Source organism: Cyphellophora attinorum, assembly GCF_001299255.1.
Source record: "Cyphellophora attinorum strain CBS 131958 chromosome Unknown Contig2, whole genome shotgun sequence".
In the NCBI taxonomy this organism is placed as follows: Eukaryota; Fungi; Ascomycota; class Eurotiomycetes; order Chaetothyriales; family Cyphellophoraceae; genus Cyphellophora; species Cyphellophora attinorum.
In genome coordinates this window covers 293,746-318,570 of record NW_017253230.1, presented here as the reverse complement: position 1 = coordinate 318,570, position 24,825 = coordinate 293,746, and the positions used below count along the sequence as shown (strand labels likewise).

Below are 24,825 nucleotides of genomic sequence, written 5' to 3'. Positions count from 1 at the left end.
ATCCTGACAGCCTTACCACGTCAGCCCTCAGCCTCGTGGACTCAATCGTTCAGGTTTCAGCTAATCCAAGTAGAGGTAGAAGTGACGCGCCTTCGATACCAATATTCATGACTCGAGCGTCAGATCGAAGTGGTTCGAGCTTCTAAACAAAGTGACTTGTGCGTCAAGTCAAAATGGCTCGATCGTGAAACGAGCCTTGCTATAATTATGATCGCGTCAAATTGTTAGTACAGCGCCCTCCGTGGCTGTAAATTCCACGACTTGCATAAAACGATTTTGTGCCTTGCTCATGCTTGTCTCGATCGCGCCACGAATTCGTCCGGGTCATCCATGATACGATGAGAACATCAGTGAATGCGAACAGAAGTCTTAAATGACATTCATTGATTGATTATACAGTCAGAGCCGGAATCGCATCGCAAACCTTCATCACTTGCGAACTTCCAAAACGCCTTCGCTTAACGAGAGGGTATATCAGTGATACAACAATTACAATTAACTTCAAATCAGTCTCAGAAGAACTTCCTCCATAACTTTTTCACTCTCGATTCCGAGGGCGCTGGCAGAGTGTCCCAGAAATTCTGACCATTGTTCGCAGGCATTAGTGGTGCCTGCTCTAGAGGCTGAGAATTGATATGTCGGGAAGAGGGCCGAGTCTCAGCTGTAGGCGAGCGCAAGTCTGGCCGTGTAAGAGTCATGTGGATGGTCATCTCACGATCTAGCGCTGTCGATTGCGCGTACTGATCAGATCGCACAACTTGTGGCTTCAGGGACGCCCGGTCAACGCTGCTCTTCTTAGAACGAACTCCCCGAAATTCTGATTCATTTGGTGTCCGGGGATCTGACAAAGCGTCGACCTCGCTGTGAGATGACCCGTCGTCGCCGACAAGAGAAGGCACGTCGTCGTTGGCGAACATTCGGGCAGAGTCTGTAGGAGCTCTTGGGCTTGTTTTGGGCCGATCGGACGTCCTGGACTGCTTATCGGCCATTGACGGAAAGCCAAACTCGATTGCCTCATCGAACTTTGATGGGCTAGCGAGGTATACTCTGAGCTTCATACGTGCAGCAGGGTCTTGATAGTGAGTAGCACGAGGGTCGACAGTGGATACCGACGAGGTCGGGCCATGATGGAACGAAGGTCGCTGCGGAGTGGTGGGCGTCTGTAGCCGGTTGAAGTACAATGACGGCACTCTGCTTGCTGATCTTGGAGGTGTAGAGATCGATGTGCGGCGCAACGACACTGTGCTCAGGGACATGTTGCGTCGATATGAATGCTTTAGTGGCAGTGGCGCGGCTTGTTGTCGTTGTGCGGTCTGCGCGATGGCTGCATGATAGTCGTCTAGTCGCAGATCGAGCTCGCTGTCGTTGTCGAGCCGACTAAGGCTATCCAGATACTGTTGTGAACTCATGCTCCTGCTATCACCGTGTTCAATGTCGAAGGACGATCGTGGCGAGTACTCCTCAGGAGTTTGAGAGGTTTCTGGGTGCGGCAGCCAAAGCAGATCTGAATCTGGCGGTAGGCGTTGCCTCTGCAGTAGCTCGTCCGCTGCGTCAAGGATGATGTGATGATTCTCGTTGGCGAAGAGCACTTGCTCTTCTTTTGTAAAATGCTTCCTCTGTACGGTCAAGGGCAGCGAAGCGAACCACGCTGCTGTGTCAGAGTTGACCAGGGTATCAGCGGTGTGTATCGTTCTTCTATGGCTCGTGGCAGGCCTTAGACTGGGGTGGATGTAAGGGATCGAAGGGATGCCGTCAAATGTTTCGAAGAGAGACTTGGTCTTCGCAAAGGTCGAGCGTGTCCGAGAGTGTCGACGGTGCTTGGGAAGACTTTGAGGAGACACAGAGCCATCGTGAGCTAAACGCAGGCGCTCCAAGCTGGAAAAGTACTGGTTCAGGCACAGAATGTTAGCATATCTTAGCTCAGGAACTGGGGAGGAGTATCGGCATGCTGATTCCAATAAAGTTCATCGAAGAACGCGGCCACTCCAGACTTTTGCACCTCATTGGGATCGGTCATGGCCTGTTAGGCCTAGGGCAGTGCCTAGCTCGAGCTAGATATCAGACCCTTCCAATCGCGTAGGTCCAAAACGTGATGGTGCCATCGCGTAGCCAAACAATCATTGCTGCCACGATTGAGTTGGAGTTTGTGATAAAACATTAATAGATTATTCCTCCGAAGAGAATCATCTTTTTCTCATCAGGGGGAGGCTTGTGTGAATCGAAGACATCATGAGAAGGAACGAACCTTTCGTTGGAGTGCGGGCGGCAGTTGTTCGTACTCGCGCTCCGTGATGGCAGCGCGGTTATTCTTCGCCATCTTGTTGTTGAGTCTTGACCCCGGGAGTGCGGCTGCTGATCTGGCTCCCTGGACATTAAAAGTGTTGCAACGAAGCTTCGGTTATGCAGAGTATGCAGTAGTATGAATCACCATAGCTGATGTTGGGAGTGATGTGTAAAGTCGATCTGTGGTGCGCAATTGTGTTATACTCAATTAGACGAAATTGGTGCAAGACATCGTCGCAGTCACAGAAGTGCCGATCGACACGATTCTCGTGGCAAGAGCGATGGCATGAGGTGGGAAGGGGCATGCCGATGATATGTACGGCAGCAGTATTCTATTTCACCGCTGGCAGTACTCGTGGCGCCCTTGATCCCAGACGCTTTGACAGGAATGTTCCGTGGTGCATCGAGACCTTGCACTTTCAATGTGCACCAATGACTTCCCTGTTCAGCGGTTCCAACTGCAGTTCAGGCACATGATGAACCATACCTTCTTAAGGATTTGAAACTGCAAGGTCCCGAGCTCGACGGGAAAAGACCCGCTGTACCATGAACATCCATGTTCGTTTCGAGCGCATGGCAGCAGGGAACTCCGCACACTGATTTTTGACTTGTCAGATGTTCTGCGGAACCACTGTTCAACGCGTCTGCTGCAGCTGTCACCGCGATCTTCAAGTGAAACCCTTCCGTTGGCTCTCCATCCGATGTTTCTAGCACACAACATCAGAGACAAGCAGAGCAGTTGATGCTGTGATTATTCTCATCATGTGTACTTCGGACTGATCGGGGATGCCGTTCGATGCCTGAGATTTGCGGCTGATGAGGGAGTCCATGTGGCTTTCGATGGGCATAACGGGAGATTGAACTTTCGTAACGCCATGCCTCGTGGCAGCAGAAGGCCCTACGGGCCGTTGAAAAGTCGGCAATTCACTTCACTCACAGACTACATGCGAGCTGCGCTCCTGTTGCTCAAGGGCGTCTTGGGCACTGTTGTATATCGAAGTGGAAGTCGGCCGGTTACTAGCACTCGAATGCCTATTGATTTACAACTTCAACACTATAGACGAGGAGCAATGAGTACGGCATACTTCTCCGCCTGCCGCAGTTCCGAGAATAAAAATGTTGTGGCTCGCGCTAGGCTTGCTGCGAGGTTCTTGAACCTCTTAACGTCAGGTCTGGAATCAGCCTCCTTCACGGCACGACCGAGAGGTTGTGACTTCAACAACTCGAGCAGCTCCGAGAAAGATCGGGAGGTCGAGCCTTCCCTATATGGAAGTCTGGACTTCAGATGACGAAATTGTTCGGTGCACTGGCAGTCGTGACCGTGCACGTTGTTGTATCTGTGCCTTGCGTTTGAGAACTTTGACAGTGTCGGAGCATATCATATAAGTCGACGTGCCGCCGTCAGCGAAGTCCTCAATGTTTCGTCTGCCGCTCGAGGCTACACGAGGGGTCTCCTGACACACTGCTGCGGTCGAATTCCCGAGACATCTCGTTTCTCTCGACAACGGCTAAATCTTGAGACGATTCATCGTTCTCACTACCTACCACTCTTTTCTCTTCGTTCGGCCCAGTGATCTCATGGGTATGTGAATCCGATCACCGCGTCGTAAACTCGTCAGATCGAGCAGGCCCTTCAGCACAAGATTGCTGCTTGGCAACAATTCACCATTCCCGATGTCATGCACGACATTCCCAGCTCAACGTGCTTTCTCAGCTCGCCATTACTGCACGACGCCTTCGTATTCATAATAGATTTCAACACGAGCACGAACAAATGAATCACTGGTCCTCCATCGCGCAAAGTGCGACCTTCTGGCTACGAATGCTTCATTCAGCTCGGTGCGTCGTGCTCAGCCACAGGCAAAAGATCAGGCCTCAGAAATTTGCCTTTTGGTCTCCCCAGAAGCACCCCTGTCAACAAGTGTCTCGAGCAATCACGATCGCCGCTGACGCCAATACTATCCACCATGAACACCGCCTTACCCCTTTCTCTCGATTTTACGTTCAGTTGTCAACGCGAATCCGAGGAAGACGATGGAGGCGCGATCATGAATGTCTCATAATTTATCCTCTGCCTCCCTGCGATATTACTTGATTTTGCCGCCTTCACTACCTTTCGCTGACCACCATATCATTCATTCCAAAGTAATAAGACTTTACAGTATACCACAGCTTTTCTTTCCTTGCCAAAACAGACCATAGCGAAGATGCGCTTCACACTCGCTACCATCGCTTTCTACGCGACATACGTCCTGGCTCAGACCGGACAGAATGCCATCTCAATCCCACAGGGTCAGTCAACGCTTGACATCACAGCCGGCCAGCAGACCACGATTCAATGGACTGCGCCATCAGCTGGTGACGTGACCATTCTTCTGCAATACGCTGGCAACGACCAGCTCGCCGACAGCGGCATCACACTTGCTTGTAAGCTTTCAGTCCGATCAAGACTCCATAACGGCGTGCACTGACACAACCTTTCCAGCCGGCATCCCAGCCTCGGCCCAAGAAGCCTCCTTCACCATCCCCGCCGACGCCGTCACCTCCGGCACAGATTACACAATAGTCATCGTCGACGATACCACGCCCATAAACCGCAACTACGCACCCGCTTTCACTGTCGCAGGCGCCGATGGCACTGCCTCGCTCCCTACCGGCGGCGCGACCGCGACCTCCGGCTCTGCATCCACTCGCACAGGCTCCGCCACGACCGACAGCACTGATGCAACCATCACCAGCGCCACAAGCTCAGACAGCTCAAGCGAGACCAGCAACGCCACATCATCGCGATCGTCCGCCAGTCGCACATCCAGCAGCAGTGCCAGCTCGACTGCGAGTGCAACGGAGGCGCCAAGCTCGAATAATGGTGCCGGTTCGCTGACCGTGGCTGGCGGCCTTGCGGGCTTTGCTGCGGCGGTCGCTGCGCTTCTGTAATTGATGTCGCATTGTGATCGCCGACAAGCTCCTTCTAAGAGGGTCGCTGCGTCCGCGGGTCATCTGTACAGGCACCAGCTTCTTCAGTGAGAATACACATTCCCGGCAAGAACCGACCTGCGGACGGACAGCTCCAACCAATCTTTCAGTCACTGCATATTAGCGAGGCATTATAACAATTATCTGTACCCACCATGCATTGAGCACACCGGGCGAGAAGGAACAGCAGCGTATCGGAGGCAAGCGAAATTTATACAGACCATGGCATGCGGCGGATACGGACTTCTTTCAACCATGTACTTATTCTTTGAACTTGTCGATACTGACCCTTACATATCGGAGCCCGGATGTTTGCATTCACACAAATACCCCACGGTCTGGACGGCTTGGAAAGTTGTAGGATATGTTCATAGGGTACATAGTCATCAGCATGAGGAAAGGTCGAAATCCTTTTCACCCTGTAATGTGCTAGCTTGCTCATTTCAGGTCGCAGTTTGTGTTAATGCGTATTGTACGCTGCTGTATTCGAAGGTCAACTTTCGTGACATCGCTTGCTATCGTGAGATCTTGTATTTGACCACAGGGCGGACTCTGGCCGTATGCAGGACATTTATATCGCTCATATTCAAATCCAGTGCTCAGTCAACCGGTCACGGAAAAGACCTATGATCATATCCGAAGTTCTGCTCCTGCCGCTTCCAGCACCCATCGAGCCACACATTCCCAAAAACTTCGCCGCTGTACCCCCTCGTCCTAGAGCACCGACCCTGCATCTTCAGTATATGAAGGCGGAATTTCTTCACTACCGTCTTCGCCAAAGGCCGAACCAACTCGTGATGCATCGGAATCCCAAACGGAGCAGGTGATCTCGCTTTACGTTTCGCGGCTCGAGGTGCTGCTCTCTTGATTTGCACCTCCAGCAGAGCTCTCTGGGGTGGTTCCAGTTCGAAGTGCTCTGTGAAGATGCTCCGGCGGTATGTTTTGCGTTCTCTCCTTCTAGGAGGATGTACGTGCTCGCTTTCCTTCTCTGTGTCTGCCGTTTCTGGTTCCACTTCCTGAGTCGTTCTAAACGCGCTGGGATCGTACGGTTTGCTTTCTCTCCTCCTCGGCGGTCGTATGTGTTCGCTCTTTGTCTGTGTTTCTGCCGCTTCTGCATTCATATCCTGAACCGATACAAACGCGCTGGGGTCGTACGGTTTGCTTTCTCTCCTTTTTGGTGGACGAACGTTCTCACTCTCTGTCCCTGTGTCTGCCATCTCTGCTAGTGTTTCTCGACTCTGGGCGAATGCGTTGGAGTCGTAGGGCTTGCTCTTCCGCTTGCTCTTCCGCTGCCTTGGTGGCGGTAAATGTCTGCCTGCGATCTTAGATCTTATTGCTGCTGCTTCTGCTTCCACGTCCGTTTCTGAGATGCTCGGTTGGCAACCAACCAGCGTCATAGTCCGCAGAGGTGATCGTTCACGAACTGTGCTGTTCGGGAAAGGCGGTTCTGGGATGTAGAAGGGAATCAGCCGGCCGCTAAGCTCACAGTCTCTTCTCCAGGCCGCAACAGGACGCGGAGGTTCGCATCTGACTTCGATTTCGTCGTCCTTGTTGTTGTTGTTGCTGCTGTACCGCTCATTGTCGCTCTCGTACCCTTCGTCGCTCTGTGGTGGAGTCGGTGCTTCAGTAGATGGAGCGGAAGTCTGCTGCGCGGCCAAAGCTTCCAGCTCCTCGGACTCGTCCGCCCAGTCTGTCAATTGCTCGTCGTCCCATGGAAGGGTGGGGGAATGGGCTTGTATCGGTTGTGAAATCTCGAGAGGTGCTATTGCGTCGCTGCTGTCGTTTCGTTCGCTGTTGGTAGCAGGAGAAGCAGGAACTGGAACAGCGTAAGAAGCAGAAGCAGAAGCAGCAGACTGCTCTTGTGCAAGCTCCGCTTCGAGGGCCATTGTCAGATACATGTTGTTTCATTCGGAGGAAGAAGATGATTGTGTTGCTGGGAGAATGGTGTGTGCTTGTGTGTGTTTTGAAACGCTGGTGGTATAGAGGATGAGGGAAGAACATCAATGGAGGACGAACTCGATGCATCCTGATATAGGGCTTGAGTACCTTGCCTCAAGGTAACCGGTCATAAATGCGAATCAGCCTTCCAGGAACAGACTCATGAAGATACGTGTTCAAGGTACCAGTGACTCCCCAGGTACCAAAGTCAGAACTCAGCTGGAGAGGTAAGGTTCCTGGGCATGGACCAAAGATTTGCACGCACTGAAGACGCGACGAACACCAATCACCTACCGGAGAGACAGTGTTGGAAACCACAACGGCAGTAAGGTAGCTTGCGTATCAAGGCGTACGCTGCAAAGCTAGGTAGAGACCTCCTGGGAAGGGTTCAGAACCTGACCACATGTTGGGTTCAATCACCGGCGAAGAACATCATAATCCGGCCTGACACACAGCAAATCAGTAGAGCCGCACCTGATCATCACTAAGTATGCTGTGCTTTTATGCGATCGTCTACTTACTACCGCCTTCCACTTCAATCATGGTAGCACAATCACTTCTTCGCGTCCGTCGGCACACCAGCAGCCTGCTGCGCCAACTTCTCCTGGTCCTTCTTCGAGTCACCCGTAATGTCCGAGGACTCGCGTCCCTCCGCAAAGACCTGATCGAAATCGTACTCGAACCACCTGATATCCGGGTTTAGCCCCGCAAACTTCCACACGCCGTCCACCTTCTTATACCAGTGCTCGTTCGTGCTGTGCGCATGTCCCTTGACGACGACCTCACTGAGCGTCTCGTCCTTGTACTTCTGATGCGGCACGCGCAGTTGGTGCCAGCCCTTGATTTCTGTGTCGGAGACCTTCTCGAATTTCGAGGCGCCGCAGAAGTGTTGGGTCTTGAGCTTCTTGTCGCCAAGGACTTTGGGGTCGGAGGCCATAGCGATGAAGTCTTCGGCGGGCATGGCTTCCCAGATCTTGTTGAGGAACGAGCGGTAGTCTATTCGGAGTGTGGGTGCGACGATTTTGCGTAGGCGTTCCCAGTCCTGCGGAGGTCGTCAGTCTGGTGTGCTCGGACGTTGGAGGATCTCTCGGGAACCTACCTTGCTGTCGTAGCTGTCGGCCCATTCGAAATAGGCCGTGAGGACTCCCTGGTAGTCTGCCCAATGTTATTAGCTTGTGTTTGTCGTTCATGCTGGTCGAGCAGTCGCACCCTCGAAGGAGATCATTTTATCCTTTGCAGCCATGGTGGGCAGTGTAGGCAGTCTATGGTTCGGTGTCTGGGAGAGTGGTAGCCGTACTTGCAGGATATGCTACAAAGTTGTTGCTATAGTTATGAAGAGGAAGACAAGTACACAACCCCTCGCACGACTGCAACATCAAACCTTCCACAGCACACCACCCCACCCGTTGCCATTGGCGTCGCACACCGCTTCAAGACATTTCGAAAGTCCGTTGCCCGATCGTCATGTGCGCTAAATGAGGTAACCCGCCCCTAGATCTGGAGACCATTATCATGATTGGTGTACCTGAGCACTTCGCCTGGCTCGGCGAGCGAATGACCCTTAGATGTCCGCACTAGAGCCGGAGATTGACAAGTCCGTCGCTGGTCCGTTGTGGGAGGGTGGGCTGCTAGAAATAGGGGTGGAAGCCTCATTCATCCGGGCGTCATCTTCGCTTGCTGTGGCATCTTGCGCCTGCCAACCTGATCACAAGTGTCGGGTGAGGAATCTACCCAGAGAATGCTTGTGCTTTCAAACGACGACTGAGACCCTCTCGCGTGGTCGCCGAAGGGCTGGCTAATTTCAAAATCGTGCACGGGCCAGGGTAGAGAAAGTGTCGTCTTCTCCGTGGGATTTGGTCGCAAATCATCGACCTGCCTGCATGCTCTACAAAAGCACTGGTATGGACGTCTCTGATTCTGGATATTGCTGCCGCCAGTCCAGGAGCGATCGATAGGGACTATATGAGGGTTCCGAGATCCTTCCAGGATAATTCGTCGAAGTGTAAACACCATGATGCGTACGGTGCCGCCACATAGGCATCAACGCACAAGCTGACGAGACAGCGCAGGGCCAGCAGTTCGATTGATGGCCCTTGACGCAAGCTTTCAATTTCAATGCTATGGCAGCGCTGACTTCGCCGGTATGATGTGCAGCTTTGATGACCTTACAGCCAGATTGGCCACGGCACAGGAGTCTGGGTGCTCACTTTGGCTGACATACACATGGTGAATGACCGAGCATGGATCGGTGATGGCAAACTCTTCTTCGGTCAGGTTCGTGACTATCGTCGGCCTGCTACTTACTGGTACACAGTCAGTCCAGGGGATTAGCGGGCTAGGTATTCAAGGCGGTGGCATCCTTGGCTTTCGCTTGAAAGATAGCACCACCGAATTACGACTGCAAGATAAAGCGCCCGTCGAGGAGCTTAGGGAGAACCAGACATCGTTGCCTGCATTGCATGCGCAGGGGTTCTACTGGTCTATGTGAGGAGACGAGATGGTCATCGGCCACAGCAAAGGCAATGAATACTTCCGTGCACAGGTACAGGAAGGAAGTATGTTGTCATCAATATCGCTGGTCCAGCTGGCCGTTCTTGAATCGAGAACATACCAACCAATACCACTGATGCGGCTTGGGTCTGAACGACCACAGTCCTAGAACTAGCACAAGAGATCGCTGGCATTGCCCTCAAATAGACACACATTGCGACCAGCAGCCCTACTTCGGCACCTCGCTCTCGTCTGGCAAGACGTTGTCTATCATCTTCGCGAACCATTGTCTGGATCTCTGAGTACAAGCTGCATAGAGCCCTCATCATGAACAGAGAGAACGTCAATAGCTCACAACAAATTTACAGAGCCTTCCCCGAGCTAAGGCACGTTGACTAGTAGAACAGGTTGGCCCAGCGTTCGCTATTTCACCACCAAAACCTTTTGATACAAATTGTCTTGATGGTCACGTCCCAGACAACCCTATGTTCCGGAACTTTTCCTTTTGCTCTACTTAATCTCACAGAAGCTGCTGTTTCTTTGTACCTCTCCTCATCATCGAAACTGAGAATTCTAGCCGGGAGGACAACCATCCGTAACAAGACAACCCATTCACAACAAAACAACCATTCACAACAGGGCAATCATTCACAACCATGTCTCTTCCTTACTCTGATGACTATCCTATCAAGTTCCCACAGCTCACTGGTCCCGAGAACTATCGAGAGTGGGTCGAGGGTCTCAGAATCGCTGCATCAATACAGCCTGGTGTCGACGAAGTCCTCTTCGGAGACACAGAAGTCCAAGAGCCTCCCGATGCAGCCAAATTCTTCACTGCCAATAAAGACCTTCTGCCAGCACCATTCGAAGGTCTTGGACCGTATCTAGGAGAATTCGATCGTCTTCAAGCCTATGTCAGCGCCAACACGCGTTATCAGACCAATCAAGCTCAAGTTGCCCGCGCCCGGGAGCTGATTGTCGCGTCTGTTGACCCATCTATCTGCCATTCATCGCCGAAGGCCTCTACAAGCGCTGTAATCCGATAGATATCATCGATCAGCTAGCCACTCTCTTCGATCATGAGAACCTCGCCAAACATCGATCCGAAGCAGTCGCACAAACGAAGAAGCTCGTGTTCCCCGATCCTATTCATAATAATTCCTCAATCTCGATTCTGGGCTACCTCTCCGCCTTCATGCAACAACGCAATGCCTACAACGGTGAAGTCTGGTTAGAAGGCGAAGTGGACGACTCACTCTGGTGCAAACGCATGGTCGCCGGTCTAAAAGGTCCATGGAAGGTTCTCGCCAAAGGTCTCCATTTCCACCATAATTCGGGAAATGTCACCGTCCTGACGCGTTTCCTACTGCAGTGGGACGGTATCATGCCCAATATGTTGTCGAGCACGAATTTCGTCAGTCTCCAACAAGTCCAATACGTGGAACAAGTCCTCAAAACTTACAATGGTCCTCCCATGGGCTTCTTTCCGGTGCTGGGTGCTACCAATGGCGACGACGGTAGCGACGAGAACACCACCGCCACCATGAATTGGATCCTGTCCTTTGCTGAAACACATCTCGTCGTGGACACGGAGCGGTACTTCTCCAAAGGCACCATCACTCCACTCCGTGTTCCAGACGACACTGAGGCTCCGACTGGCGGTATGCGCTTCATCCTGGGCGGTGGCAATGCCTCTCTGAAGCTGACGCATGTCGACCCAACCGAGGACAAGGAGAAGGCCGAACTTGTGCTCAAGGCGTGTCTCTTCGTTCCCGATTTGTCTCTGCGAGATAATCATATTTCGTTGCCGGCACTACAGCGTGAGGGCTGCTTCTGGTCGCTGGAGGGCACTGTGATGCGAGTTTGGAGCAAGAATGGCGCGGAGATCTTGCAAGCAGAGATCGAAAGAACGGGCAGAGGCAGCAAGTGGGTCGTGACGAATGTCAAGGGCAAATGGCAGTAAGGGAGGCGAGCTTCACGAGCATTGGATAGCATACAGATTCTTGCCGGTGGCTTGGAAGACCAGAACAGAGGCCACCCGAACGAAATCTTTATGGCTGATATCTTCTTTGATGTGATTCTCATATGAGCTGTTCTCAAGTCTGTTGCAAGCTGCTTTTGTCTTTCAAGCAAGCTGCCTTTGTGTCTCAAGTGCGAAGAACATAAGCTATGTTTGCGCAGAAAGTGAATCGATAGTGCTGCTCACTAAGATGCCGGCCATCTGGGAGATGTATCTAGCCTTTTTGCTGCGACAGGCAGGACGATCTTGAAAGCCACTCGCGATTCTTGCTGTACCGGGAGTGCGCCATGGCGACTAGGCCGTGCAATAATGTTCGTCCTGCCGATGTGGTCCGCGGGCAGATGCAGTACGACCACGTCTCCTTCTCGTCATCAGTATCTACCCTTGGGTCCAAACCGGCTTGACACGTTGCTCCGGCCTGGCTACCTCTGAGCTTACCACACCGTCGATTGTCAATGAATCGAGGCTCTCTGGATAAAACCCACCAACACCTATCGTGAGTCAAAGCATCGTTTGCTGCCAACACAAGGCAACTCAGAGGCCGCCTTGTGTCCACAAAGTGCACAATCACATCCCTTTCTTGAACTTGTTGAGGACCAAACAGCGGTATGTTCCAGAATATGTGCCTTTGGCATACCTTAGTACATAAGTTGGCTGTCCTACTCTCCTCTTTCATCTCCTCCCAGTATTCGGCCTTCCTGTTCTGTCCGACAGAACACCCTCCACAATCCACAATCATGTCTCTACCATACGCTAATGGCTAACCTATTGACCTTATGAAACTGGTCGATGCCGACAACTATCAGCAGTGGCTTGCGGGTCTCAGAATCGCAGCAGCAACCCAACCTGGCGTCGCAGACATCTTGTTCACTGCAAACATCGCCGTCCAGCAGCCACCTAATCCCAAGGATTTCTTCTTTACCACATCCACATACGCTCCCCTGGAAGTTGCACCATTTCAACCACTCGGCAACGTCTCATCATCCGACGTTCTCAAAGCATACGACATCATTGTCAATGGATATCAAGTCAACCAAGCACAACTCGCTCGTGCGCGAGAGCTGTTGTTGTCGTCAGTCGACCACTTAATCGTGCCGCTTATAGCTGATAAGCTCCGCGAAGGTGACCATCCCAAGGACGCGGTCGCTTTTCTGGATGCCCTCTTCAGCTGCCAGAACATCGGCAATGTCCAGACCGCAGCTATCTTAGCCAATGACCGCCGCGAATTTCCTAACGCTCATCATAACATGTTCTCCTCCATCTTGCGATATCTGGGGCCATGCCTGCAGGACCGCGCCACCTACAACAGCGTCGCAAACAACGGCTTGATGGATCATACAGATGCGGACTGGTGCAAGAGAATCATCGATGGCCTCACTGACGAATGGAGGATCCTGGCGGACGGTCTACTCCCAAGCACTGCCACCAATCTCACCCGTCTTCTCCGCTTCCTGCTGCAATGGGACCGCAACTTCGTCTGCGCGTCTCACAAAACTGAGGGCGAGAGCGAGGAGATCATCGCTTCAGCACAAGCAACAGACTTCGCAGCACGCCTTGAGAGAGCCAAGAGAACCAATCCACAAACGCTTACGCCGCCTCGCGCACTCGCGACCGACGACTTCGATAAGCCCTGGATTCTCGATCTCGGACCCGCTCATATCTCTACGGAACCACGATGGTTCACCATGGGCATCACTCCAAACGAGCCTGGCGACCCTGAGCCCGAAGTACACGCCCGTCCACTTGTTGTCGTGGGAGCTGGCGATGCCCATCTCGGGATCTTTAGCACTTCCTTCGAGCACGCGACATTCGTCCTCAAGTCTTGCCTGTACACCCCGGACCAAGGTCTAGCGCACAGCCGCATTTCGTTGCCAGCGCTGCTTGAGGATGGGTACACGTGGGAGCTGGATGGCGACGTGATGAAGGTGGTCGACAAGAGAGGACGTGTATGGTTGACGGCCGAAATCGGTGTGCAGTACGGGACCAAACAGTGGGTGGTGACGAATATCGCCGGGCCCAGTCAACTCAACTTGGGCGGATAGGGCGCACCGTAGAGCGGATGATGACGAGCGAGGCGAAAGTACGATCAGTGGTCGGGTCGGATTCGCAGTACGAAAAAGGCGACCTGGATGCTTACATGGCGATGATTAAATTCTCGCCGCACCGGGTCATTGCCTGGATGACCGTTGGGAGAACGTATGGAGTGGAGATCGTCGTGCGTTCAGTGCTCTGACCAAACCCGTTGTCATGACGGCCCAGGGGTTTGGATCTATCAGTTCAAGATGGCTCGTAGTATGTAGCGCGAATGGTCTTTTGCATGATAAAGTCGAATCGGCCTGAAAAAAAAGTCTCCGTAGCAGCCTCGATCACGCACAACGGATAGTGATGAGTGGCTAGGTGAAGTGCTTCCGATCCCCCTTCCCTTCATCTATGCAGCGTCTCCCTTCTGAATCCATGTAACGTAGTCGGACACCAATTCCTCTTCCTCCTCTCAATCCTCGCCTCAAAGTCTTCCTCATCATACTTCTTGGCCTGTACCTCCAGTCCACCCCACGCCCCCTGATCATCGAGGCAATTCACGTTTACCGTCGTCCAACCATTCCAGAAGTCCGAGCCTTCATTCATCCAGTCCATAAGTAGCATGCACACATAGACCCCACAGTGTCCGCAGAGCAAAGCCCCTGCTGTCGCCATTCCGAACGTGTAGCAGCTCAAGTACGTCGAATCAGCATCCTCGTTGTTGAGCACGACCGTGGCGGATGGGTTCGAGTATGTACGGGCACCGTGCTTGCGGCAGAAGGAGCATTGGCAGGCATTTAGAGTAGGTTTGGACGATCCCTCAGGCGTCGTGAGGGTGATCTCAATGTTCCCGCAGTGACAGCCACCTTTGTATTTTGGCATTTCGAACGACTGTGGGCGTGTCGAAGTTCGATGCTGAATGCGCGTCGGTCAGATGCTAATGAAATGCGGCTTCAGCAGCCATCAAGGACCAGAGGTGTACTTACATCGAATGTGAAGAAATAGATGATCGAAAGAGGGTTGTAGGTTGTAGACGGGTAGATCGTACTCGTAAAGAGTTAAGGTGCCACGTGCAATGGGTTTGTGAGAATCTTCAAATTTCCGCAAGGCAGTCGTTGCATCTGCGGACTCGAACTAAACACCAGTCGTGACTTCCTTGTCGACTCTCACAGCTAAGGCACTGCCCGGTAAATCTCGGTCGATGTGTACCCTGACAAATACCTAGGTACATTCGATGGGTACAGAACCACGACGGAATTCAGCATCTTGCATGTCCCTGGACAGAAGGCAACGTAGAAACCCTTAGAGCCCTTAGTCTATCACGAGTGGACTGGATCCGGTTCTATACACCTGATGGATACCGTCCACTGGGCAGCACCTGATGAGCTCAGGGAAGACCAAAGGTGGAATGCCACGAACGTCGTTTTGGAAATGACTGCATTCAGACCGAGTGCTGTAGTTACCTCTGTACAACGTCAATCGCACTCAGAATTCCGCTGTCTTCCTCTCCCATCTGCTGAAAATACTCGTACATTGCCTTCTCTCGACAACACGCCATTTGCCAGTACCAGGAAGACAAACTTCTGTACCAAAACCAGGCAACGAGGCTTAATAAGATTCTTGGCGAGCCTGATTCTGACGTCAGTGGGGTGTGCCTTCCAGCAGTCGGGCTTGTAGCGGCCAAGACGCTCGGCATGATTGCGTGTTGAGACCGCTCAAGATGTGGGAAGGTGTCAGAAGGCCCCTTCGTCCCCGCTGGCAAGACTCTATCATTCATAACCATCAGTAGCCGTATTCACACCAAAGCCTCGAGCACGAGGCAGTCGAGATAAGAGCCATGTCAGCAGTCACTTCTGCGTTCGCTAAGCTGAATCCGTTCGACAAGAAGAAACATTCTCACCACAAAATAGACGACGAGGATGTCGGTGAGCGTGTCGATCAAGGGACTGTAGCCGGTGGTGGCCATGCTAGTCGTCAGTCAGCGGTAACGAGCCATTTGCGCGTCAGCCACGCTTTGCGCTCTTTCATCGTTGCCAATCATATACTGAGCGAGGAAGAGGCAGGCTTGGACAACCTTGACGAGACGACCCATGCACTCAAATCATTGCTGAACAAGCCACACATCGAAGTGCCACGTGAGCTCACTGATCGGTCGCACCCGCTGCCAGACTATTTCATCAGCTCTAGTCACAATACTTACCTTCTGGCTCACCAACTGTACGGATCTGCATCTGCGACGGCGTACGAGACCGCACTCAAGGCTGGCGCTCGCTGTGTCGAGATCGATGCCTGGGATTCTGACAACAAGGAAGAACCCAAGGTCACTCATGGCTATACGCTGACGTCGCACATTCCCTTCCGGCAGGTCTGTGAGACTATCCGCGATGTTATCGACCAAGAAGCCAAGGAGGCGATCGACGAGCAGGGCTACAGAGCAGCGCCAATCCTGATCTCCCTCGAAAACCACTGCGATGCGCATGGACAGACCCGCCTTGCCGCCATCCTAAGAGAAGTCTTCGGCGACCGACTTCTGACGAAAGCCATCCGCGAAAAAGGCACACACGACCAGGAGGCACCGGTGAACATGTCACGTTGAATGATCTTCAATCAAAGATTACCGTCATCGTCGAATACCACTTTCCCGATGAGCCCGACAGTAGTGATGAATCGGACACCTCGGAAAGCGAAGACGAGACCGAGAAGAAGGCTCGGCATGACTACAAAGCCCAAAAGAGAGAGACTAAAGAGGCCGTACCCGCCGTCATAGTGCCGGAACTCGCCGAGTTAGGCGTTTACGCTCAATCCTGCAAGCCGCCCAACAACGCCTGGTTCGAGAAAGGCGTTCTCGAACACTCGCCGCACCACCCTCTGATCAACGTCTCGGAAACCGGCCTCGCCTCTCACATGCCCGCTCACAACACCCTCATCGCCCGCCACAACGCCAATCACCTCATGCGCGTCTATCCCAAAGGGACACGCATCTCCAGCCGCAACCTCAAGCCCGTACCCTTCTGGGCTGTCGGTGCTCAGATCTGCGCCATGAACTGGCAGACCTTCGGCGCCAGCATGCAGCTCAACGAGGCGCTCTTCGCCGGCACCGAAGGCTTCGTCCTCAAGCCACGCTTCCTCCGCCTGGACCAATCCGGCAGCGGCGAACTGTATCACACCCCTACCAAGTCCCGCCATAAGATGAAGCTCCGGCTTCACATCGCAGGCGCAACAGACATCCCTGTGCCCCAAGACAAAGCCGCCGACATGAAGCCCTACCTCACCTGCACTCTCGTCCATGCCACCAGCGGCGATGAGCCAGCCAAACGCAAGACTGCGGCGTACAAGCAGCACAAGGTCACTGGCTTCCTGCACAAGGGGGAGAACCCGCCTGTAACAGAGCCCGTGTGGGATGAGATCCTGGAATGGGACTTACCAACCGATAATGGCGATCCAGACCATGAGCTGGTCTTCTTGAGAATGCTAATCAAGTCGGACGACAGCTTTGCGCGGAATCCCATCTATGCAGTCAGCTGCGTACGGCTATGCACGGTCAGGCAGGCGGACTGGGTATTTGTCAGGATGTTGGATTTGAAGGGGCAGGAGACGGGATGTGCGGTGTTGGTAAGGCTTGATGTTGTTAGTCTAGGGCATTTGGACTAGGGATCAGAAGGGCGTAGGGCGAAAGAGTGCCAGACCGAGGTTCAGTAATGTGCATGTGAGCTCATACGCTGGGTCGAAATGGTACCACAGTGTGGCATCGCAGAATAAAGAGGTCAATCGATGCAGAGCGGGCGACGGCAAGCGCTCCGCTGTTGTAAGAGGGCCCCACGCGTGAGAGGACGAGGACCACGGATTAAAGAGAGTGAACATGACCATATCGTCACGAGCTTCTGCAACACGCATGCATCCGTCCTCGAGGGTAGGACCCAGAATCGGAAGAGCCCTGAAGTCTATATTCTATTCTTACATAGCTATGTATACAAATACAGATCCCAGGTGAACACGGCCTCCAATTCCAACAACACTATGGCTCTCTCGAGAATCTACCCCTTCAGAGCAGCCGCAGCCGCCCGATCCACCACGTCCTTCGCATCCGCGTTCGCCTTGCGCACCACCTCCTCCATCGACTTCTGCGCCTTCCTGATGTCGTCCGGCCCAACCAACTTCTCAATCTCCATCCGCCGGAACCGCTTCTGTGCCTCACCACGTGCCAATCGTATTTCGCCCGTCGCCTTCTCAAGACACTTCTTGCATTCCGAGGCTGCTTGCTGCCGTGTCTCCGTCGTCACCGGCGGTATCGGGACCGTTATACACAGCGGATTTGCCGCGTCTGCTCTCGGAGGTTGAGGCGTGAGGCTATACGTCGACGCAGAAATCGCGCTTAGTAACGACTTGAGGTGTGCCTCATCGCTCGCGAAAACCTGCAACGTCCGTCCGCCCTTCGGCGCTACACTCGCAATATCCCCTAACCTTACACTTTGTTTCTGGTGGACCGTCTTCTCCTTCCCTGATGCGGAAACTTCCTTCTCAGCGAGCTCCACAGGAAGAGCCTCCAGGTTCTCGGGCGTGACACGCCCCGCATCTTTCGTCTTGACCAACGCGGCTCGGAGCCGGTCGAGCGCTTTGGCTATGCCGGTTTCGAGCTCGCTGAGGTCGTGCGGGTCGATGGCGGCATCCTTGTTGCGGGTGGCTGCGTTGTTGGGGATGTGTGTGTCGACGGCTGGTGAGTCGACTTTGGGCGTCTTGCGCGCGGATTTGGGGTTGGAGGAGGACTTTTTTGTCAGGGAAGGGGTGGTGGTGAAGGTGCGGGAGGCTGTGGAGGTTATCGAGCTTTTGCGGCAGCTGTGGCAGATGAAAGGGCGAGAGCTTCGTGGTGGCGGAGCAGATGCGATCCGCACAGTAGCCCGGACGGCGGCTGGTCGTAGTGGCTGCATTGCCGTCGATAGGGACGTCGCTGATCGAGCCGCATGCTGCGTTGACCAGGAAAGGAAATAATTTCGGGAAGTTCTCCAAGTCGCGCGGAATCTCCAATTTCCGCTCCTCCTTAAGATCCACTTTCCGCTCGATTCATGATCACATTCTTCTGAAGTCGAAGTGACCAGATCTCCGAGTCGTGCGCTTGTTGAAGCAGCTACTCAACGGGCATATACTACAGTGGGTCATTGATGGCCATCAAGCTAACCAGCGACCAGACGCAAAGAGGGATGTCCGACATCATCGTCTAATTGGCCTCAGACATCGAGTTCATGCTCCGAAATCCCGGCTCGACCCCGGGTGCTGTCGGTGAAGCAAACACGGTTCTTCCGGAAAGCCCCCTTATTTTTGGTTTTTGGGTTGATCGTGCGCATGATCCCGCGTGAGGCAAGTTTTTGGGCAGATACTCAGATCTATCTGAGGCGGGGTCACAAAGTAGCGGAGGTGCAATCGAGATGCATGGGAAAGAACATCGAATGTCATTCAATGGCTGCAAGCGAACATGTCGTCTCTACCCGAAACCTAAGTCGCGCACAGCTTCATGACTTATCCGCTTCTTGCTTCCGGGCCTGTTCATCCCTGCTGTCCTCTTTGAGCGATTCCTCTTTCTTTGAGGCTTTCTCCTCGTGACCGGCCTTCTCCCGTGCGCGCTTGAAGACCTCTCCTATCTGTTTGATGTGGTCCCGATCGGCCGCTGTCTGAGCACTCGTCCTGGGGGCCGTCAGCTCGGAGTCCTCTTTTCCCGGCTTCTCCGGCCGCGCGATGCCCGCTACCGCATCATATTCGGCTATTTTGCGTTGCGCTTCCTCTATTGCCGCGATCTGTGCCATAAGCTCGTCCGACGTGTGCTTCATGGTCGCCTTGATATCTGCCTCAAGAGCTGGGTTGTAAAGCTCCACCTTTGCCTCCCATATCGCCGTAAGCGCCCCGAGGTGCTCCTTCCTTTCTGCCTTCCGCGCAGCTAGCATCTCGCGCAGTTTTGGCGGAGATGGCCGTCCCAGTCCGCCTTTTTGCGTAGACCCTATTGATGCGGCTACCGCATCGGCTACCGCATTGATCTGCCTTGTCTCCGCCGCAATCTCTTGAGCAGTCTGCCTCATATCCGCGCACTCTGCTGCGAGTGAGGCCTGCAATTCATCATTCTGTTCTCCTGAGGCCGCCAGGGTTGCTGCTTTCTCCTGCCGCATCTTCGCATGTTTGGCATCATGCTCTGCAATCTTGCGCTGGGCCTCATCTATTGCGGCCATCTGTGCCGTGTAATTGTCCCTCATCTCGTTCAACAGCGCCTCGGCCACTATCCACCGGGCATGATCGGGATCTTCAGGTTCATAAACGGTGTATGGCTTGGCGGCTTGTACGTAAGACCCTCCAAAGCAGATTTGCCTTGAGCCTTCAGCCTGGCCAGCGCATCGCGCGCCCTTTGTGGCGGGGATCCAGGCTCAGATTCTAGCCTTGCAGAAAGCGCCTTGATCTCCTTCGTCATCTCCGCGATCATGTCATTCTCTACCCTCGTTTTCGCGAGTTCTGCCGCGAGTCGAGCATCATAAGCGTGAGGAGTTCCTCGGGACTTCAGTGTTGCCGCTGCGATCTGCGCGTCAACATGACCAGGCTTTTGTTCCGCCTGGTTCTCCTGCCGCGTTTGACGAACATTGGCATCGTACTCTGCGATCTTGCGTTCGGCTCTTTCTACCTCCTCCATCTGTACCGCGAACTTTTCAGCAATGTCGTCTGACATTGCCTGCAGCCCGGCTTTGCACTCAGGCTGATCCGGTGGTATGGGTCCAAACATATCGACAAAAGCTTGTCCCGCTGTTGTCCCGGACTTGGCCACTTGTTTTCGATGGGATTCCCTGTACTCTGCTAGCGCATTGCGTAGCTGTGGAGATGGAGGCTCGAGTCCTTCCTCCGCCGGCCCGATTGCGGCACCTTTCGCCTTGATCGTCGCCGTCTGCGCCGCAAGATGCTCGGCTGTCTGCTTTGCCAACGCTTGGGCCGCTGCATATCGAGCATCAGTGGGAAGAGACCTGTCCTGGACTTTTGCCGCCAGTGCCTTCATGTTTTGAATGCTCGCCGCATGTGTTCCGGCTTGAGGGTCGACATAATTAGATTTCTCCTTCGGTTTCGCTGTTGCTGCGGCAAGCTCGTTCAGCCTTTGTTCGGCTTGCTCCAACACCGCCCTGTCTGCACCAAGCTGATCGCGCATTTCTTCTAAAATCTGCTTGTGGGCTGGTGGCAAACCAGGTCTGGCGATCGACGCCGCAGTCTTGTCAGCCAAGATTTTGTTCAACGCTTTGTCTGCGGCTACCTTTGCACGTAGCTCTGGTGGTGGAGCCTCGTGTCCATCCTGCACAGATTCGATTAGCGCCTTTAACGCTTTATGCGACTCCTTCATTGCCGTGCGAGCCTCGACTAGGTCTGCGCGCATCACCTCAGGCGCTGGCAATTCGCCTGTGGGAGCAATACCTCGCATGCCTTCAATAACAGCTTTGGCGGCCAGCTGCTCAGGTTCATCCGCCGAATGAGACTTTTCTTCACCCTGCCTTGCTACTGTCGCTGACACCTGATCAGAGTTCTCTGTTGGCGCCGCTATGGCAGGAGCTAGCGAGGAGTCGTGCGGTATGTTCATGTCTTCGGGACTCTTCATAACAGACGGCAGTGTCCTCGATTGTGGTTTCGATCGCGAACTCATGTCGGCAAGAATCTTTCCGCCGGTGATTTGTGGCGGACCTATCATGACATTGTCACCTGGAACGTATGTGCCGAAGACCTCAACGCGGTAGCGTCCCTTATCGCCAATGAAGTCGTAGAAGCCAACGATATTGACGGCGCCAGCAGCCGTGTGCCGTTGAGACTTGAGTTGGCCCTGGATCCATTTGCGCTTGAACATGTCGATTGCGTGATTCAAGGCACCTTCGTGCGTAAGCGACTGGACGTGTGTGCGGAAACCTTCCTGTCCCGGGTCTTTGCCAAACGAGCCTTGAGGAACGGGAGATTCTTTTCGGCCTGTTCATTGTTCCACCGCTGTGATGGCAGCTTGGTGATAACTTTGTCCTCGTAGCCAAGGGAGTAACCGAACTGCTGGTTTTTGATGACGAGCCATTTACCTATCTTACCGTACTCTGTCTTGAGCTTATAAGTTCTGGCTGGGTATAGTAGGTCCATTACCTTGGCCGTGGCTAATGCTGCGGAAGTAGTGGTGAAAGCCCAAATGCCGGCAAAGAAAGCTTGACTCATGACTACTGGGTGAAGCATTTTCTGTAATCGCGCACCCTGCTCTGGGTCCAGTTCTGTCCATTTCAATTTGATAGTGCCCGTGGTTGTGCCGACGATGCATCGCATTGCATATCTTGGCGGATGAAAGAACATGGGCTGAAAATTCAGATCTCGGCCAACCTGAGCTTTGAAGCCAATGATCCTGATGGCGGCCTGGTGGCGGCGGTTGTTGGCGACTTGCTGGGAGATCCCATCGTCGAAGATTTGCATGAGCTTCTTGATTGCTTTGTCGTCCTGCTTCAAAGTTTCAAAGGCTTTCATCTCTGGATCGTCAGGCTTGATAGGCTTTGGGTCCAGTTCCTTGATCCAGCCGGGAATGGTCATCAAGATGGTGCTATCGCCATCCTTCTCGGCGAGGTCTTCTTTTTCGGCGGCTTGCTTGCCGAAGCCTTTTGCTTTGGCAAAGGCGCCATGTCGCTGCTGTGCCAATACCTCGGACGGCTTTGATTTGTCTTTCAGTGCCTGCTGTCGTTTCTCGTAGTCCTTCAGGGTGTCTTTCTTCGCCTCGTCCCATCTCTTCTTCAGTTCGGGGCTGGGCCCATAGACGAGTAGAACCACGGTCCGGTAGGCGCAGTATAGCACAACCACATTGGCAATAGTTCTGGTTATACTGTTTCGTGGCTTCTCTGACACCTTGACCCTCTGGAAGCCTATCGTGCCGCTGTCCTCCCTGGGGATAGCGACCTTGCGCGGTCGGCGAAAGAGCGATCGAAACATCGGGAACGTCTCATGTTAGCGGTGCCGGACTGGGCCTCGCCGTAAACGTGCTGAAGGACGTTCGGGCATAAGCGTACGTGCGTCCTACCCTATGAGACTGGGACTACTGTATGAGGTCAATTGCGTTCAACTTGAAGATTACTATGTATACTGGGCAAGCGCTCCGCTTTGAGATGAACGACATCATGGAGATCGCGAGGCTTGGCGCGATGCAGTTACCTTGTCTGCTTCACCTCCATCTCCGCCTTCCCCATCACTCCTCAATTCTTGCACCCGGTACCGCCGCCTCACATCATGAAGCTGACGTCGCTGCTGGCGTCTGGAGCGGGGCTCGTCGCCTCCGCGGCAGCTCAAGGCGGCTACATCTACACAATCGACCAGTCCGTCATATCATCATCGACAGCAACTATCGACTCAGATACCGCAAGCTCCATCATAGCCCGGAGACGAGGCCTAACGGCAGGCCGCTCGATAGGCACCACCGATGAGGTCGTAATTGACACACTCAAGAACTACGGCGGCTGGCAGCAGCCCCTCTTCGGAGAGAAAGATGAAGAAGCACCCGGCAAATTGTTCATCAGGATATCTGGCTTCGATGGCGCCGTCACTGACCTCACGAGTGCCATGCCAGATCTATGGATCGAAGAGCCGACACAAGATCTCAAGACGGACTTCAAAGCGAATGTCGACCGTAAGGACGGTATCTGCGAGTACTACGTGCCAACCGGCAGCTCGAACAAGGATATCGAGGTTGTCTTCTCATATCCCACTGAAGGCGTAGGTTACCCACTACTGTATCCAGGGTGTTGTGCTAACACTTTTGGTAGGACCTGGGCTGCCTCTCCGCCTCCGAGATCCCTCAGCTTCCAATCACCCTCGCTATTCAGTCGGTCCTTCCCACCGCTGCCTCCTCTATCCCCTCCACCATGATGCCCCTCAAGCGCATCCTCGCCCACCTCCTGGCGACCCAAGGCGTCGAGTCGACCGTCCTATTGCTCCCCTCCAAACTCGCAAAGACCGCGACTCACGCCCATGCGCACGCTCGTCGCGCAGAAGAAACGCCCTTCACTCTGCACCCCACCGAATCATCCTCACCACCTCAACTCCTCGCATCCAACTCATCAGACGGAAACTTCACCCACCACCCCCTCCCCCGCGTCATACCCGCCTGCTTCACCTCCCAGGCCCAATGCACCAACACCACCAACGCCTGCTCCGGCCATGGCTCCTGCTACGAGGCCCGCAACAAGTGCTTCAAATGCCGGTGCACACGAACCTACATCAAGAAGGGCGATAAGGACGGCGCTGGCCAGAAGTCGATTGCTTGGGGTGGCGGCGCATGTGAGAAAAAGGACATCAGTACCCCGTTCTTGCTGTTTGCAAGTTTCGGGATCGTCATGACGGGACTAGTGTTCGGCGCAATTGGGATGCTGTACAGCATGGGCGAGACCAAGCTGCCTAGTGTGCTAGGGGCCGGCGTTGCTGGACCTACGGCGAGGAAGTGATCGATTGGTACTACGCACGGAAAGAAGCGGAGGGGATACGACGGTGGTGTGAAGATACCTGTTATTGTTGGGCTCGCTCCGCGGAGCAGGTGTGCTCAGATGACTATGGCTTGGCGCCAGTGCTACGAATTGTGTATACGTACATCTATCTCTTCATAGGCGTTGATCAAGGTCTGCACACTCCAGAGTGCCCTCTAGTCCTCGTTCTCTCATCCCTATTGTGCCAGACAGTCAATCCCGGCGACGCCCCTTTTCCCACTCACAACATGGGGAGGTCTTTTTCAACATCATGGCGCGCTGCTGGTCGACCGTAGAGACCGCAATGTCGATGCTGGTCTTGTGAGAGGGAAACCGGCCGTAATGCATCATTTATCCAGCACTGGTTCGGACTCGACTGATTCGTCGGGCGGACTCTGAGACTGCTGCAGCAGGAAGGGAAAACCTCTCAAAACTTCCCCTTTTATTTCCTCCGTTGTCCAAGCCCAACCCTCCACTTCGGTCCAAGGAGGTCTCCAGGCTTGCGCAGATCGGCATCGGGACAGCTCTTCGTGCTTAGTCGCATCGTATGGACACGATTCCGTTGCAGTACTCTTGCTTTCGCTCGCTCAGCGAACCAGCATAGCCGCTCACTCTCACATTCCC

At 53.7% G+C, this 24,825-nt stretch overlaps 11 protein-coding genes across 11 annotated transcripts; 5 read left to right on the top strand and 6 right to left on the bottom strand.

The window, feature by feature from the left end:
* Positions 1 to 512: 512 nt before the first annotated feature.
* AB675_2415 (uncharacterized protein) lies at positions 513 to 2,317 on the bottom strand (the record flags this gene model as incomplete). The annotated part of the gene is made up of 2 exons (XM_018142387.1): positions 513 to 1,886; positions 2,246 to 2,317. 2 exons carry the CDS (start codon positions 2,315 to 2,317, stop codon positions 513 to 515), a joined length of 1,446 nt encoding a protein of 481 aa, XP_018005183.1.
* A 2,173-nt stretch (positions 2,318 to 4,490) lies between these two features.
* Positions 4,491 to 5,217, top strand: AB675_2414 (uncharacterized protein; the record flags this gene model as incomplete). The annotated part of the gene is made up of 2 exons (XM_018142386.1): positions 4,491 to 4,710; positions 4,769 to 5,217. 2 exons carry the CDS (start codon positions 4,491 to 4,493, stop codon positions 5,215 to 5,217), a joined length of 669 nt encoding a protein of 222 aa, XP_018004778.1.
* Positions 5,218 to 5,867: 650 nt separating this feature from the next.
* On the bottom strand, positions 5,868 to 7,142 carry AB675_2413 (uncharacterized protein; the record flags this gene model as incomplete). Its single annotated transcript, XM_018142385.1, has 1 exon — positions 5,868 to 7,142. One exon carries the CDS (start codon positions 7,140 to 7,142, stop codon positions 5,868 to 5,870), a length of 1,275 nt encoding a protein of 424 aa, XP_018005153.1.
* Positions 7,143 to 7,747: 605 nt separating this feature from the next.
* AB675_2412 (Scytalone dehydratase) lies at positions 7,748 to 8,437 on the bottom strand (the record flags this gene model as incomplete). The annotated part of the gene is made up of 3 exons (XM_018142384.1): positions 7,748 to 8,236; positions 8,294 to 8,349; positions 8,404 to 8,437. The coding sequence occupies 3 exons, from the start codon at positions 8,435 to 8,437 to the stop codon at positions 7,748 to 7,750; spliced, it is 579 nt and encodes a 192-aa protein (XP_018004786.1).
* A 1,903-nt stretch (positions 8,438 to 10,340) lies between these two features.
* Positions 10,341 to 11,647, top strand: AB675_2411 (uncharacterized protein; the record flags this gene model as incomplete). Its single annotated transcript, XM_018142383.1, has 2 exons — positions 10,341 to 10,661; positions 10,715 to 11,647. The coding sequence occupies 2 exons, from the start codon at positions 10,341 to 10,343 to the stop codon at positions 11,645 to 11,647; spliced, it is 1,254 nt and encodes a 417-aa protein (XP_018004920.1).
* An 833-nt stretch (positions 11,648 to 12,480) lies between these two features.
* On the top strand, positions 12,481 to 13,746 carry AB675_2410 (uncharacterized protein; the record flags this gene model as incomplete). The annotated part of the gene is made up of 1 exon (XM_018142382.1): positions 12,481 to 13,746. One exon carries the CDS (start codon positions 12,481 to 12,483, stop codon positions 13,744 to 13,746), a length of 1,266 nt encoding a protein of 421 aa, XP_018005161.1.
* A 1,814-nt stretch (positions 13,747 to 15,560) lies between these two features.
* On the top strand, positions 15,561 to 17,374 carry AB675_2409 (1-phosphatidylinositol 4,5-bisphosphate phosphodiesterase delta-1; the record flags this gene model as incomplete). Its single annotated transcript, XM_018142380.1, has 2 exons — positions 15,561 to 16,301; positions 16,337 to 17,374. 2 exons carry the CDS (start codon positions 15,561 to 15,563, stop codon positions 17,372 to 17,374), a joined length of 1,779 nt encoding a protein of 592 aa, XP_018005285.1.
* A 383-nt stretch (positions 17,375 to 17,757) lies between these two features.
* Positions 17,758 to 18,648, bottom strand: AB675_2408 (Ribosome-recycling factor, mitochondrial; the record flags this gene model as incomplete). The annotated part of the gene is made up of 1 exon (XM_018142379.1): positions 17,758 to 18,648. The coding sequence occupies one exon, from the start codon at positions 18,646 to 18,648 to the stop codon at positions 17,758 to 17,760; it is 891 nt and encodes a 296-aa protein (XP_018004771.1).
* A 579-nt stretch (positions 18,649 to 19,227) lies between these two features.
* On the bottom strand, positions 19,228 to 19,959 carry AB675_2407 (uncharacterized protein; the record flags this gene model as incomplete). The annotated part of the gene is made up of 1 exon (XM_018142378.1): positions 19,228 to 19,959. The coding sequence occupies one exon, from the start codon at positions 19,957 to 19,959 to the stop codon at positions 19,228 to 19,230; it is 732 nt and encodes a 243-aa protein (XP_018004819.1).
* Positions 19,960 to 19,982: 23 nt separating this feature from the next.
* AB675_2406 (uncharacterized protein) lies at positions 19,983 to 22,678 on the bottom strand (the record flags this gene model as incomplete). The annotated part of the gene is made up of 2 exons (XM_018142377.1): positions 19,983 to 21,598; positions 21,661 to 22,678. The coding sequence occupies 2 exons, from the start codon at positions 22,676 to 22,678 to the stop codon at positions 19,983 to 19,985; spliced, it is 2,634 nt and encodes an 877-aa protein (XP_018005268.1).
* A 294-nt stretch (positions 22,679 to 22,972) lies between these two features.
* On the top strand, positions 22,973 to 24,183 carry AB675_2405 (putative endoplasmic reticulum membrane protein; the record flags this gene model as incomplete). The annotated part of the gene is made up of 2 exons (XM_018142376.1): positions 22,973 to 23,455; positions 23,506 to 24,183. The coding sequence occupies 2 exons, from the start codon at positions 22,973 to 22,975 to the stop codon at positions 24,181 to 24,183; spliced, it is 1,161 nt and encodes a 386-aa protein (XP_018004937.1).
* Positions 24,184 to 24,825: the final 642 nt, after the last annotated feature.